The sequence below is a fragment of the Telmatherina bonti genome (assembly GCF_933228915.1).
Source record: "Telmatherina bonti genome assembly, chromosome: 20".
Lineage (NCBI taxonomy): Eukaryota > Metazoa > Chordata > Actinopteri > Atheriniformes > Telmatherinidae > Telmatherina > Telmatherina bonti.
The window spans coordinates 8,390,001-8,406,499 of NC_136618.1; the positions used below are offsets into that span (position 1 = coordinate 8,390,001).

At 44.9% G+C, this 16,499-nt stretch overlaps 1 protein-coding gene across 2 annotated transcripts in view; it reads left to right on the forward strand.

Annotated features, from left to right (window-relative positions):
- Nucleotides 1-16,499, forward strand: part of LOC306770754 (histone-lysine N-methyltransferase 2C-like) — a 72,768-nt gene that overhangs the window by 1,215 nt on the left and 55,054 nt on the right. For both annotated transcript variants that reach the window (XM_079259677.1, XM_079259678.1), the window contains exons 2-10: nucleotides 5,649-5,876; nucleotides 10,084-10,163; nucleotides 12,895-13,594; nucleotides 14,970-15,149; nucleotides 15,287-15,309; nucleotides 15,431-15,520; nucleotides 15,595-15,704; nucleotides 15,790-15,940; nucleotides 16,036-16,207. In XM_079259677.1, coding sequence (XP_079115803.1) covers nucleotides 5,650-5,876; nucleotides 10,084-10,163; nucleotides 12,895-13,594; nucleotides 14,970-15,149; nucleotides 15,287-15,309; nucleotides 15,431-15,520; nucleotides 15,595-15,704; nucleotides 15,790-15,940; nucleotides 16,036-16,207 — 1,733 coding nt within the window. In that variant the 5' untranslated portion in view covers nucleotide 5,649. The remainder of the gene's footprint in view (nucleotides 1-5,648; nucleotides 5,877-10,083; nucleotides 10,164-12,894; nucleotides 13,595-14,969; nucleotides 15,150-15,286; nucleotides 15,310-15,430; nucleotides 15,521-15,594; nucleotides 15,705-15,789; nucleotides 15,941-16,035; nucleotides 16,208-16,499) is intronic.

Here is a 16,499-nt window from a genome sequence, read left to right on the forward strand (position 1 = left end):
TCTGTGGCAAAAGATTAATCATCAGTGATGAGGATGATGGTACGTTTGCAGTTTTCAGTGCAAACCTGGAAAACAAAGAGGAAGCAGAGAACCGATAGACATGCATGTTGTTTCCATCTCATCCCTGATCCACATCCAGGGTCAGGGTGGTGTCGAGTTTGCAGGTCTCTGTGTGGTACTGGGATGTTTTGGAGCATGTGAGGCAGCGGTGGATTGATCAATCGGTCAGCTGATCTGTTTGTGATAATGCTGAACACATCATGGATTCAGACAGTCATGAAAATGTTGGTTTTATACATTTAAAGAGACATTTTATATGTTAAAAGATGTATTGTACGTTGAGATGTTTTGTACGTTAAGAGATGTTTTGTACTTTAAGAAATGTTTTGTACATTAAAAGAGATGTTTTGCACGTTAAAAGAAATGTTTTTTACGTTTAAAGAGATGTTTTGCACGTTAAAAGAAATGTTTTTTACGTTTAAAGAGATGTTTTGTAGATGAAGTTCAGTGAACTCTGAAACTATTTGGGTGGAAACGTGTGTGTGTCCTGAACTTTGGTGGATTGAGTTGTTCGGATGAGTTGGGTTCATAGAGCGGTTCTTTTCCAGCGGAGAGCTTTAAATGGATGATTTAGTTTGAGTCGTCTGTGGTTCTGATTCCCAAATGGAACTGGATCGAGCTGGTCGCTGAGTAAAATGGTTTAGCGCCTCCGGTCAGATGAGGCATCCTGATTTTCAGTGAGGATGCTGCACTCAGAGCTGTAAGGCCGAACACAGGTGTGCTTTTGTTTATTCCCAGTGGTTGTTCTGATGATCCGATCAGGAATCATAAACCAGCTTGTGGTCCAACACAGCCTGCGTGGTTCTGGCCTGGTTCTGAACGTTATGCAGCCTTATATTAACTCTGCTAATGTTCTTCTCAGATCAACAAAAGGACTGAAGCCAAATTTTTCTCAACACCGGTGTGAAGGACACGTTTGGATATCTGGTCTTTACTGAATTTGCACGAACAGAACCAGAATCAAATTGTGTTGGATCAGTCTGGGTGAAACAGAACCGGTTGTCTGTGTTATTCTGGGAATACGTCTGACTCCGGTTCAGTCTGAATGTGAAGCGTTCCTCGTCTCGAGGTCTGACTCTCCTGAAGGGGGAAGACAGTAGTAAAATAGTTTTCTTGTTAAAGCTTGTTCAGATGTCGGTGGCGGATCTTAAACTGTCGCAGATCCAGTTGACCACGAAGCCTCTCCAACTACAGAACCAGAATTTGAAATTTGATATCTGATCATTTGTCATAGAAATAATCCCGTCTTTGTTTCATCATAATGAAACAACGCAGAAACAGCTGCAGCATTAAACCTGTTTTCCTTTGGAAATAAACTTCTGAGGAATTAAAGTCTGTTTCTCTCAGATACTTCAGAACGTCATCCTGCATTTAGTTGGAGAAGTTTTGGCCACAAGTTTTTTCAAGTTAACCAACTTTTGCTTTCTTTGGGTGAAAGTATACCCAGATGGTGCATCTTCGAATTATGTGAGGCGTCCTGATGAAGGTGATGTGGATCAAAATAAACTCTAACGGTGTGTTCAGACCAAACGAGTTTTGAGCATCAGGTTTACATGTAAAGCCTATGTAGAGGCGCGTTAAGCTTTCTTGTGGTGCGTTTTCAGTATTTGACGCTCCGAAAATTTAAATGGTTTTTATAAGGTTGACGCGCGGAACGCGCCGCAAACGGCAGAGATGGAAAATCCGAACTTTTGCAGCTTGATACAGAGCGTTAATCAATCAGAGCGATCAGCATTGAGTTAAATGGTGAAACTCACCAAACCCAGAATAGTTACGATTTATCTGGCGAACCCAGACACGGGGCTGAGACGCCCTACGACGACGTTCTCTGTTTATTAAATAAAGCCGAATTTACCAACATTCAAACTGACCGGAAGGATAGCGCCGCCTCCCCCTCCCCTCTCTTTTCCGCCGTGTTTGCTGCTTGATCCCGACAAGCGGCAAATGCGGCAGGAGCAGGGCATGGGAGTTTAGTGTCGAGCGTTCAGCGTTTTGAGCGTTTTTGATGCTCAAACCGTGTTTGGTGTGAAGACACCGTAAAATAATCTAAACTGTGAAAATAACCCGTCATGAAAATAACACTCATGTTAAGGCTGTTTTATAAATTATGGAAACATCCAACTAAAGACCAAGGACCCGTTCTAGAAAGCAGGTCATATTAAAACCCGTGAGTGTTTCTCCCTAAGAGTTCGGAGAAACTCAAACAGTTGGCAGAAGTAGATCTCCTCGTTCTGCTTGAGATGGCGCACAGATATGATGTTATTGATGATGGAAAAGATTCGATGTTTGGAAATGTAATATTTATGCATCGTTTCATCTGACTGTTTCCATGCAGGTAAATTAAGTAAATATAATTCAGATAATCTCAAATAATTTGCAGCTTATGTAGTGATGATGACGTTCAGGTTTTGGTTGTCCGTCTTTGCAGTTTGAAGCTGAACATGTCTCCGCTTTTACGACAGATCGTGTGTTCTGTCTTTACGATATCCGTTTGTCCAGAAATGCTGCAGAAGGTTTGGTGCATGGAAGAACCAACATGGGCTGCGTCCCATTTAGAAGAAGTTTTGCTCAGAGTGTTTTTTTCTTTAAGTCTGTCAGATGTCATGTCATCATGTTGTCCATCATGGTTCTGGTTCTGGGTCTTTTGGTGGACGGGTCTCTTTTGTAAAAACCCAGTCCTTCAGCAGGGACTGGTTTTATCTGCAGAGTGGAAACTCAGGAACTTTGGACCTGGATTCAGCTCAGATCTGATCCCAGTTCGTTTAGTTTTTATTTAACCTTCGTTCTACCAGAGATCTATTGATCCCCTTCACGACCACAACATGGCCGACATGAACGAGAAAGAGGGGGCGGGATTTTACACCGGATGACAGAATACCAAACAGTATGAAAACACACAGAACTGGGTTCTCCTGGAGACGTTCTGTAGCTTGGAACCAAACGGTAGCCCACTTATAAGGAACGCTGCTGAACTTTGTCAGGTTTTCTCAGTGAGGCGCTTCTAAATGACGACTTATCCAGCGTTCACTTCATCCTTTCTCTCCTCTGAGCTCTCTAGATCCAGTAAAAGTCAGTGTGATGTTGATTCTGCTCTAATTTCTCCCTCCGTCCCTTCCTGTCTCTGATGAATCAGCCGCGTTGGAAACGGCCAGCGTGTTGATGCCTAGTTTCAACAGGACACGCTGCGCAAAGCAAGGCTTAGCTGTGAAGTGACGCCACGTCTTTTCTCAGCGCCTGGACTCTGCGAGGCAGGAATGTTCATGATAAACGTCTCTGTATCATCAACACAAGCCAGAAATGCAGGATTTTACAGTCTGAACGTTGAAGTGCTTCTTTAAGAGAAATTAAATTTAATGAAAAGTTGAAAGTTTGAGAAAATTTGTGGATTGGAACATTTTTCTAATTTATTGTTGGGAAAACATCGTAGAAAACGTCATCGTAGAGATATCATAGAGTCCAGGTTGTTTGTCCAACCAGAACCACAAACGGCGAACGACGCAGGCAGAAGTTTGACGTAGGGCTGGGCGATATATCGAGTATACTCGAGATATCGTGGCTAGTCCCCTGTGCGATATAGAAAATGTATATATTCGTCATATTGGAGTATCCTGTTGACACGCAGTTGTTTTTAGCTGTGGGCGGGATTTCCTCCCTCCTCCTCGACTGCACCGCTTTGCACAGAGAGTTAAAGCAAGCGCACCTCGTTACGTACATAACGTGAGCTACGTGCTACGTCATGAGAGGCAGCGTGTAGCCACTGTTGCCAACTTGCGGACTTTCTCGCTTTATCTGGTGACTTTTTTTGTGAAAAGCGACAAATCTAGCGACTTTTACTGGAGTTATTAGAAACTTTCCTGGTGTTTTGGCGACTGACTTTAAAGTGCATATTGTAAAGTTATTGTCAGAAGGAGAGTCTCTCCCCGTCCTAAAGCACTCAGTCGCTCCGGCTGCAGCTGCAGCCAGTCAGTGGAGCAGAGAGGACACCTGCACGACTCCACCTACAGTCACAATGAACAGCCAAATCCACCACTGATCCCACTCTGGATTACAGAGTGGGACGTAAATTACAAAGTTTTTCACGTCACGCAAAAATAATTAATTATATTTGATTACATTCACAGCCTCTGTCACTGACTCACCTCATCCACTGTGTGTGACACAAGCATATTTATCTAGCTCCTCATGTCTCTAGGAAGTACAGAAAGGAGTGGGAATCAAACCCTGAATTAAAAGCTGGCTGAAGCCGTTTATTGGAGACGATACGAAGACATTCTGCCAGGATTATAAGGCTGATTTCTACACTAAACTCTGTGATTAAAAAAAATACACGACAACTCAAAAACATATCCATAAAGCAAAGCCTTTTAATAGTTCATCATTTGAAAAGTCCCCCCCTAGAGCACCTATTTTCATACGTTGCATTTGTTACATCATGCAAAGGCACTTTATTTTGTTTTAAAATTACATGTTTCTGCCACTGCTTTAACTGTTCAATGAATACGGTTTTGATCAATTTGCTTCGTTGCAATTCCATCCTTTTGGCATGAATGTTTAAAATCAGCATATCTTGATGCAGTATGAACAATTATGTTTTAATATAGACACAAAATCATCTTACTGATGTGATTTTCTGCACCAAAGCATTAATTTAAGGCTAAGGTAAATATCGAGATGTATATCGTATATCGTGACATACCATAAAAATATCTGGATATTACTAAAAGGTCATATCGCCCAGCCCTAGTTTGACGTTTAATCCGGGGAAAGTCCAAATTAATTTTCATGTTTTATTCAGTTATTTGTCTGATAATTGATTAATAACTTAAGATCATTTCAGAACTTCTTGTTTTTGTGATTATTCTGAACAGCGAACTCTCCGACGTGAACTTTTAGTTGTTTTTTTTTTATACAGAGAAAAAATCCTAAATGCTGTAAAATGTCCACCAAAATGTTCATAAATCTAAAAATGATTTATTGTGACGCTCTCATACAAAGATCAGCTGTTCCATCGTCATGGTGTTGAAAAGTTTGCCTTCCGTTCGCGTGTTTTGATTGGCTGCTGTCAGCGCTACACTCTGATTGGCTGAATGAGCTGCTCGTTATGACTGGGCCGTCAGCGGGCCACTGGGTCGCTGAGCTCCTGCATGTTTCAGGTCTGTTCTCAGGATTTATGGGCTCGGTTCTGCTCTTAACCCAGTTGCCGTCACCTCAGGAAACACTTCATCAGAACTTTAACCGTATCTGGGTCGGGTCCAGTCCTCAGAACCTGAACCTGGTGTTGTTTGGGTGTCCCTACTGTGAGGAGTTCTGTGTCTGTCCCTGCCAGGATGCTCCAACTGGTCTAGGTGGGTCAGCGTGTTCTGGATCTGCTGAGGAATCCTGGTACCAGAACACCAAACTGGTCACTTATCAAACGGCGCCGTACATCAGCTGCAGAACTTCGGTTTTGGTTTCTGATGAAGTTTTATGATTCCGGTGCTACATATAGATCTCTGTCCAGTTTAACCAGTTTAACCAGAAGCTGGAGGCTGCAGATGGGTTCCAGTACCAGCTTGTTCTGACTCCATGTTTGTTTTTGAATTACCCAGAATGCCATCTGAGGCTCAGTCTCAGGAGCCTCGGGACAGAGGACCGCCCCCTCCTGTCACACGGGCCGGACGGAGCGCTCAGCTGGCCAAGGCCGCAGCTACTAGCCCCGCCTCTGAGAGGCGGCCTCGTGGGAGACCTCGGAAAGATGGGAGCAACGGCCGCTCTGCGCCTCCCACGCCGCCGCCTCCTCTTCCCTCACCACCTCCTCCTCCCAAATCCAGGAAGAAGTAAGTGTTGGGTCGTGTTGTGTTTGTGGGACACGGGACGTTCTAGCGCCGCTCTGGTTCACCCTGGTGTCGGATGGGCAACGAGCTTTCTTCATTTACAGAAGCATTCGGAGTGAAAACGGTTCAAACCAGACAAGCTTCTGTTCATTAGTTTATAAAACGAACCGCTGAACACAAAAACAGAACGGTAGACATGTCCAAAACAGAAATGAATGTTTTATTCACCGTTAAATCTCCACTAGCGTCCCGAGCGTTACCGCCAGGCATCTAACTGTGATGCTGTGAATTGTGATGGATTTCCGACCCTTCAGGCGATCTGTGGATGTTTTACAGGCATTCATGTCTCGTCCAGGAGTTTTACGATCCAGCCACAACGTCTTGTTCAGAGACTCTATATGTAGTGATAACACTTTTAATTATCATATTTACAATGAAAGCAAAATTGGATCGATATAACTGTTATGTTGCTAAGAGACCTCTATTTTCACCTGGAAATTATGATTAAATCACTTTCTGTCAGACTTTCCACCAATCAGAGAGCTTAATATGACAATTATGTCCAATCAGGAACAGCCAAAGATCAATAAGTGATGGGAAATGCAGGAAAATAATGATCCTCTATGGCTGGAATAAAACCAAGAAGACGTTTATGATGCAACTGAATTGGTTTTGTTACGATAGTCGGTAAATATTGGTGGGAAAAGTGTAAAAATGTAAATATTTTTACTTTTATTTTTACTGTTGTGTTTGTTTGATGCCAATATTTTCTCCTGAAAGCTAAAACGTGAGAGAATGCCGTGCAGAGGAGAAAAGGCTTTGTCGCTGTTGATCTGTGTGTCGTTTCTACAAAGTTTTGTCAGTAATAAGTTGTTTTCTTCTGGTTGGTCTCTATGCTGCTGTATCTGCAGATGGATCCGTTTGACATGGTTTTAACCTCATAATCTGACAACTGAGGCTGAAAACGTCACGTCTAGATGCTCACTGGGATACAATTCTTCATGTGTTTTTACATAAAAAGCTAATAAAACAAACAGATACCACACATATGGATTATGAAGTTTTCAAGATGACATCAGATGATCCAGAAGAAAACCGGTGGTCCAAACAGAACTGGTTTTTACCGATCCAAGCTGCTTCAGATTTGATTTGTTTCCATGCCAACGGTTGGAAACAACGTGCAGATTGCGTCTGACACAGTTTTATATTTTATATTTTAACGTCTTCAGTTGGACGTCTCACGTGGAGTCCACGATCCACTCGCGTCCCTTTATAGTGACCCGTCTTCGCTCTGCGGATCATTGGACTCCTCTGACTGGGATTTGGACTTTTAGTGGGTCATTGCAAACTCCTGATGAGTAGAACCTGCTGGACTGGACTGTTAGTGAAAGCTCTTTATCGCTGTTGGACCAGCAGCACCAGCTTGGCAGAATTTGGTGCTACTGGTATGACTGGTTGAAGTGAGCTGGCTGTCAGAACCAAGAAACTGAGCCCATTTATGGATCGCTTTAATTTAATCAGAGTTCTGGAGAACATCTCAGACCCGTCTCATGTTGTCCACACATGAAAAAACTTTCCACTCCCACAGAACCACTGGATCGACCCACCAGAATCAAAGAACCACTATAGATTCTCAGTGGGGTATCAGATGTCCTGTCGGACCAGCAGAACCTGCTCGGTCCTGTGGAAAACCTGAGATATGAGGTGATGAGATTTGGATCTGTTCTGAAATGACCCGGTTGTCATCAAGGGGCGGTTCGGTTTGTTCTGATGTGTGTTCACCGCGGTTCTGAAGGCTCGGGTCTAAACTGCCTCAGCCTGGTCGGGTTCTGCTCAGGATCGGGTTTCACTTCAGGTTTTAGGTCCTGGAAGTGTAGGATGTCAGCAAGGGTCCTCACAGACACACAGAACAATGTGTGTGTGTGTGTGTGTGTGTGTGTGTGTGTGTGTGTGTGTGTGTGTGTGTGTGTGTGTGTGTGTGTGTTGTGGTGAGACGTGTTGGGGAGGAAGTGGTGGAGGTGCATTCTGGGTAATGAACAGTCTGAAAGAAGGTGTGTTCTGGACTCTGCTCCTGGTTTTACTCACTGCCACACACACACACACACACACACACACTCACACACATAGTTGTGTGGTCAACGCCTCCTCAGGAGGTCAGTTAGTCTTTTAATCAGAAGGTTGCTGGTTTGATTCCTGACTCGGTTCTGGATGTTTCCTTCTGAAGTTCCCAACATGTCTGTAAATGTAAATGTAAAGTTAAACTGTGTCCTGAGCCGGATGAGATGCTGCACACACACACACACACACACACACACACACACACCCAACCTGCACATTTACACCAGATGTGAAGATGGAGTGATGAAGAGCAGCAGTTCTCATTGGTTCCTGATCAGTAGTTCGGTTCTTTTTGTTGAAGTCGGGTTGGTGCTGCCGGGAACACATTGAAGTGCAGATGGATTTCTGTCCAGCACCATTACAGGGGTTTGGAGTCAGAACCAAGGTCCGAAACTCAGAGAGCAGGTAGCGCTAGGGCTGGGCGATATGACCTTTTAGTAATATCCCGGTATTTTTATGCCATGTCACGATATACGATATATATGTTGATATTTACCTCAGCCTTGAATGAATGCTTTGGTGCATACAATCACATCAGTAAGATGATTTTGTGTCTCCATTAAAACATAACTGTTCATACTGCATTAAGATATGCTGATTTTAAACATTCATGCCAAAGGATGAAATTGTAACGAAGCAAATTGATCAAAACCGTATTTATTGAACAGTTAAAGCAGTGGCAGAAACATGTAATTTTAAAACAAAATAAAGTGCCTTTGCATGATGTAACAAATGCAACGTATGAAAATAGGTGCTCTAGGGGGGACTTTTCAAATGATGAACTATTAAAAGGCTTTGCTTTATGGATATGTTTGAGTTGTCGTGTATTTTTTTTAATCACAGAGTTTAGTGTAGAAATCAGCCTTATAATCCTGGCAGAATGTCTTCGTATCGTCTCCAATAAACGGCTTCAGCCAGTTTTTAATTCAGGGTTTGATTCCCACTCCTTTCTGTACTTCCTAGAGACATGAGGAGCTAGATAAATATGCTTGTGTCACACACAGTGGATGAGGTGAGTCAGTGACAGAGGCTGTGAATGTAATCAAATATAATTAATTATTTTTGCGTGACGTGAAAAACTTTGTAATTTACGTCCCACTCTGTAATCCAGAACGGGATCAGTGGTGGATTTGGCTGTTCATTGTGACTGTAGGTGGAGTCGTGCAGGTGTCCTCTCTGCTCCTCTGACTGGCTGCAGCTGCAGCCGGAGCGACTGAGTGCTTTAGGACGGGGAGAGACTCTCCTTCCGACAATAACTTTACAATATGCGCTTTAAAGTCAGTCGCCAAAACACCAGGAAAGTCTCCAATAACTCCAGTAAAAGTCGCTAGATTTGTCGCTTTTCACAAAAAAGTCGCCAGATTTAGAGAGAAAGTCGGCAAGTTGGCAACAGTGGCTCCACGCTGCCTCTCATGACGTAGCACGTAGCTCACGTTATGTACGTAAAGAGGTGCGCTTGGTTTCACTCTCTGTGCAAAGCGGTGCAGAGTCGAGGAGGAGGGAGGAAACCCCGCCCACAGCTAAAAACAACTGCGTGTCAACAGGATACTCGAATATGACGAATATGGACATTTTCGATATCGCACAGGGATTAGCCACGATATCTCGAGTATATTCAATATATCGCCCAGCCCTAGGTAGCGCCATCATTCGCCTGAAGAGACGGACAAAGATGACTCAGAATCTGGAGAATATTGGGTCTGGGGAAGATCCGGTCTGGTTAAAGATGGTCTGAAGGTTCTGACTCCCAGTGACTGAAACGTCTGAGCAGAACCGGGTTTGTGTCTGAAATGTAAACCAGATCCAGTCTCTGGAAACTTCAGCTACATGAATTTTTCATCTCCAGATCCTCCTGCAGGAGGGTTTCTGCTGTTAAGACGTTCACAGATTGTGGACCAGTCCGGGTTCTGCTGAATTTAGAGAAACGGGTCAGATTCTGACATGTCAGGACGTATTTCTGTCAAACATTTTTACAGGCAGAGCTTAAAGAGGGACAACAGAAAGATTCTTATCATTTCATTTCTAAAGAACGACAAGTGAACACGAGCAAACGTCTGTTAATGTGTGTGTGCGTGTGTGTGTGTGTCTGCAGGGGGCGGAGCCGAGGCCGAGCACAGGTAGACGATGAAGAGAGCACGGACGCCGCGGAGAAGAACCACCCCGATAAGACAGGTGTGTATGACGTATGAAGGATGGAAATGGTGTTCACATGCAGCAGCTGTCTGCATCGTCAGGCTCTGCATATCAGAGAACTTTGTTTTTGTTCTCAAGGTGCCAAGAACCTTGAGAACGGTTAGTTTAGGCTTGTTTATGTCATACCTCATGAGAAACTTCATCTGTCTGGGCGGGGTTTGGTGTGGGGGGGTTTATCTGCCACGTGTTGTATTTATTTACATACTTCCCCACCAGCTCCACCAGCTGTTCCTCAAAAGCGTCCATTCGGCCGAGTTGAATCTTTTACATCCGCGGAAAAGTGGAAACGACAAATTTCTAACCAGTCACACTGTTGTAAACATTAAACGGTTTTATAGGCGAGAGCTACACACACACACACACACACACACACACACACGAACAAACTCACAAACAAACTCAGCTTCCTAAATCCTGTGAAAGTGTGAGATTATAGACGAGCAGCTGACATGATGATGCTGGTGGAGGAGACGGTTGGAGCACAGAAACATCTGGAAGCTTCCTGTTTTCAGCCTGTTTACATCACCGACTTCAGTTTCTGTCTCTACACTTCAGCAGACGAACACAAACCAGACCAAACGCCGCCGTCTTGTAAACAACCAATGAGCTGCAGATTCGGCTTTTCCTCCTGGTGGGAAACTGACCAACTTTATCTGCAGATCTCCTGTTTAAAAAAAGAAACAGAAAAGGTTAAATGTGGCGACATGTTGGAGAAAGTGAGGCTGGTCTTCCATGTTGGACCTCAGACAGAACCGCTCTTCTTCCCTGAATCCAGCAGATTGACAGGATCGTGTAGGGAAATCCACATCCGCCTTTTTGATTCAAATCAGAGTCCGTTTGCTCGGAAAGTCCGCTTCATTTGGGGAAATGTTAATGTGCCAAACCTGGAGATAACAGGAGCTAACCAGCTGTGAGGGACCAAGCTGGCGAAGGAAAAGGAACACAGGTGGCTTCAAAGGAAAAGGGTTTTATTTGCCCAAACAATATAAATGAATTAGGCCTTTAAAAGAGGTCAACTAAGCAAAACCTAAATCAAAATCTGAAAATAACTAAACTAACTGATTAGGGAACATAATCGACATAACACAAAAACATACTGACCTGACAAACAAGAAACAAAGGAGAACTTAAATACTGGCTGATCAGACCAGTTACAAAACATATGGGGTAACACATTAAACATGTTAACAAACTAGACAAAGAAACAGAACCTAACTGTTAGCTCAATTATTCTTAACAAAACTCCTAACAAAAGGTAAACCCAAACTACTCAAAAATGGGAAAGAAAATGAACAAATATTTGAAGAAACTAAACTAAACTTTTAATCTCCCCCTCTGAAGATGAGGTCTTCCCAAAGGCCCGTGGCACTTCCTGCTCACTGGCTTCCCACCTGCGCACACTCCTGCCCCCCAGTGCCCAAGCTAATCCTTTCAGCACCCGTAAAAAGAAAGATTAACCAAAACGCAAACAGTTGAGAATACAGTGGCTCCTTGATGTGTGCGCTAACACAAAGAAACCAAAGCATTTAAACTAAGTTTAAATATAAAGACAACTAACAATGTGGTGCTTTTACCGCCTTTATATGTGTGGCCAATGGTCTGGCCATCACACCAGCTAACGGAGGTAAGCGGGCTAAAGCTAAGTCACGTTGTTAGCCGGCTAAAATCCGTGGTTGTTCTACGTTCTTCTGACTTAAAGCGGGAGATCTGGTACCTGTTAATCAAAAGGACATGCCCTTAAAAATGCCGAATTTCTAGATTAAATTACTTTTAAACGGGCAAGTTAGAAAGAAATTCACTCCCCCCACAGTTGTCATGAAGGTAAACCTGACCTATTAAACCTAAAATGGATTTTTTACCAGGCTGTGAACATGTTTATTTCTGCTGTGAACATGTTTATTTCTGCTGTGAACATGTTTATTTCTGCTGTGAACATGTTTATTTCTCCTGTGAAGTTGGTCTTTTTAACATGGGAGTCTATGGAGATTCGCTCTGTTTTGCAGCCCCTTGTGGATGAAGGGGGAACTGCAGTTTTATGCACTTCCGTATAGGCTTTACTATTAACCGCCGGAGGCTCCGTTCATCTTTCACATACGGTCTATGGCATGGATACACCCCCCTGCAGCTGAGCCGAGTCTAGCAGACTATCCTGATGTGAATGTGGCCTTAAACTCACTTTGTCAGAATCTTCTTTTTCTGAAAATGAAATCATCTGAAATAACGAAGAAACAGAACGACAGCAACAGTTTACAGGCTGTTTACCGAATGTTTTATTTGTAGCTTCGTTAGGAGCTGAAAAAGAAAAAGTTTTAGTGTGCAAAACATAAAAAAAACTCCAAAGTATTTTTTTTTTTTTTCTGTTCGAGAATTTTATCTCAAATCTGACAGATAACAGTAAAAGTAACAAACAAACACCGTCCCTCAGGCAGTGTCTTCATCACCTTTACCAGCCTGTGTGTTCATGTCAAGTCCTGCTGTCAGTTTCCTTCAGAAGAGCAAAATTTAGACGTTCTCTTGTGTTTGTGTGATGCTGACAATGTTTACATGGTCTATCAGTACCTCTGTAAAAGTGGGGTGCCTACCCCCCCAAAAAAATCCAATTTTACCCACAATTCATGAGGCAGCAGTTAGGGTCAATGTTCCTGACCTGCTGCATCTTCCTGTTCTGTCATATTGGTTCTTGAACTGATGGTTTGTGTGTTTTCCACAGAGATAAATGAGACAAAGGCGGCGAAAGAGACCAAGGGGGTGAAGGAGACGAGGGAGGGGAAGGAGGGGAAAGAGATGAAGGAGGTTAAGGAGGCGAAAGAGACTAAGGAAACGAAGGAGCTCAAGGAGGCGAAAGAGACGAAGGAGGTGAAGTTACCCGGACGCCGGCGCTCCACTTCGAGGAGAAAATCCAACACAAACCCTGAACCCAGCCCGGATAGGCTCAGTCCGCATCCTGAGCCAGATCCTGACCCAGGTCCCCTTCAACCTGACCCCGCAGCCCCAAAGTCCAGCCCAGAACCAGCTCCCTTTCTTGAGGAAGAGGACAGACCCAGCTCTGCTCCTGCTTCCCCGCTCCAGGCTCCAAGTCCTGGGGGAGACCCTCGGGTCAGCCCCCTGCCTCCCTCCCCAGCCCTCATCCAAGCTCACAGACCAGATCCTGATCCAGTGGAGGAGGAGCAGCCCGGCCTGAGCCAAAGCCCCTCCCCCATGGAGGTTGACTCCAGTCCTAGTAGGGTTGCTATGGAGATAGATGAGGATGGAGCCAGTCCTGACGTGAGTCCCCGGTCTAGTCTTTCAGTATCCCCCTGTTTGCGGCTGGAGGATGAGGATGAGGACCCCCTGTCCCCCCTGTTCCAGCGCTCTCTATCGGAGGACTCAGGGGGTTCACCCACCCCCGTACTGGAACACGCCAAAAAACGGTGAGTGATTGCTCCTGTCTGAAAGCCCACAGCAGAACCAGGTTTAGGCTGAGCTCAGGTAAACTGATGAACAGCTCCTCCTGCAAGCAGTTTAGCCTCCACAACCCCCTGCAGTGTAACACAGACCAGCTTTCTCACCTCAAACCAGTTTTTGGAAACAGATTCGGGTTCTGTTTGGAGGATTTTCAGAAGGAAACAGGACAAGCGATGTTTGTCTGAGTCCTACAGCTCCTAAAGAGGTCCAGGTGTTGCGGCAGTGCTGGTGCTTTAGATTTACTCTGAATTGATGCCGTCTGAATTTCTTACCTGTGTTTGTGTTTGACCTGTTCTCTTTCTTCTGAAACCAGCTGGCCAGAGTAGCTCCCTCCCAGCTCAACTTTTAGCTAATTAGCATTTGATCACATCTGTCTGTGTATCAATGAGTTCCGAATTCCTGTCATGGTTCTGGTTCTGGGTCTGGCTCTGCTTTGTGATTTAGACCTACAACACTGCAGCATTCTGGTTTTATTCCAGTGTTTGATCGATCAGAGTGATCTGGATGTGGAGCCTAATTGATGCTTTGCAGCCCCTCGTGAAGCTCAGTCACATCTGTTTACGTTTGCTGTTTTACTTGGAAATTCTTTCTCAATGACTGATATTCTGAGTCGGGTGTGTTTAGCCGCTGCGTGATGCCGTCCTGCTCTACCTCGGGGAAATGTTAGGTTGCTGATTTATACTGTATCATTTCTCTCTTTCTTTCTTTAAAAGGCATATTGCATGTAAATGTGTGTGTTTGGGATGGAAGCAGCTTGACAGTCAAGGTTGAAGCTTAACTCTTCATACTGCACTTAGTGTCGCTTCTGTGCACAAAACAGATCCATTGTGCTCCAGCCTTTGGTAGGGACCTCTTCTAGATATTCTTTCCAGAAACATTACTCTGCCGCTCCTCGTCTGATTGGAATCTGAACCACCTCCGGACCACCACCAGCTCCTCTTCAACGCTTACATCCTGACAACAAACCGATGGGTGGTCCTCTACACGCTGTAGGTTCAAATGTACGATCAGAGGTGTTTCCATCAACACCATTGTTTAGTGGGAAACAAACTGGTTTTTGGTAGGTTCAGGAGCTTTGAACTGGAACCAGAGCCCAGTAGAAGGTGAAATAGGGGTGTGTTCTGAACCTCTGACCTAGAATTTCTTGAGTGTGAGCTGAACTACAGGCGGCCGTTGCCATGGTAACAGTACACTGGTAACAGGAGCAGCAGGGCTTTCCGTCATGCAAATGAGTTGAGCTGTAAACAAAGTGGTTGACCCAGAGGAGACCTGAGATGTTTACCTGATCAGGTGCGTCCGCAGAAGGACTTTTGACACAAACGCCACACCTTCTGTCTGCAGTGTGAAGCAGTGTGCCTTCTGTTACCGCGGCGACCAGCCTCCTCTGGGACAGGGTCGGCTGGTGGTGTTCGGCCCGACGCCCGGCTACATCCCGCTCCACATCCTGAACCGCCGCGCCTCCTCCGAAAGGGACAGCGACTGCCATGACCACTGCTACCGTGGCAACCAAGCCCCATCCACGTGAGTGACACAATTTCCCGTTTACAGTTCGATTCCCAGAAGAAGAAATGATGTGATGAACTAACCGTGTATGTGTGTGTGTGTGTGTGTGTGTGTGTGTGTGTGTGTGTGTGTGTGTGTGTGTGTGCCTTGCACAGGTGCAGCAGTCCCGAACAGTGTGGTGAGTCCGATTAACTCAGCTGAACTTTCTCCACTGATCATGTGACCTGATCTGATCAGCGCAATCAGCAGCAGGTGTGTGTGTGTGTGTGTGTTTGTTAACCTCTATGCTGATCTTCCAGATGAAGAGTCTTCCTCAGAGTTTATGAAGCAACTCGGACCCATCGGCCTTCCACATGACATCAATGTCCAGTCACTGTTCGACCCCACAGGTACCTTTTCCTCCTCCTGCTCCTCCTCCTCTCTGAGTGTGTGTGTGTGCTAACATGACAGTTTGTGTGTGCAGGTCAGTGCTGTGCTCACCTCCAGTGTGCTGCCTGGTCAGAGGGGGTGCATCGAGGGGAGGGTGAGTCTCTGCTCTATGTGGATAAAGCCATTGATGCAGGAAGTACTCAGGTGGGTTTAACTGTCGGATCAATCAGCCATCTGCCTCTTAGTTATTCACACCCTGCCTAAGCTCCGCCCTCTTCCACCTGTCCAGGTGTGTGTATTCTGCCAGCACCTTGGTGCATCGTTGCATTGCCAGGCAACGGGCTGTGGGCGGAGCTACCATTTCCCCTGCGCTGCTGCTGCTGGAGCTCATCAGGACTGGAACCAGAGACTCACACTGTGTACAAGGCATACGCACACAGGTACACACTGTGACATCACTGTGATGTCATGATGCGTTTGCTCCGAGCGTATTCTTCTTCCGTGGTTTTAGGTTTTGTGTTTGTGTGTGTTGCAGTCTCCTCACAGTGTGTGTTGTGTTCGGGTGGCGGTGAGCCTAGTGGCCTGTTGATGTGCTGTTGCTGTGGTAACTGTTACCATGGGAGCTGCCTGGATCCTCCTCTGAACCCCTCCCCTCTGTGTCGGGCCGGCTGGCAGTGTCCTCAGTGTCGAGTGTGTCGAAGCTGCAGGTAACAGAATCGTTGTGGATTTGATGCTTTTAATGCAACAACACACACATCATCTTTACTCTGTATGGATTAAGTGTCAGGATCCATATTCTGTATTTAAAGATAAACGTAGAGTAGAACTTGTTCTAAAATATATGTTTAAAATCTAAAAAATGTTTAGATTAACGGTCCTGATCATTTCTTTAATTGTTTCATGAAAACAGAAAACAACTGCAGAAGCATGCTCCAATGTAAATACACTAAATGATGTAAAAACAGAGTGTTGGACTGTTTCTAACTACATCCATCCATC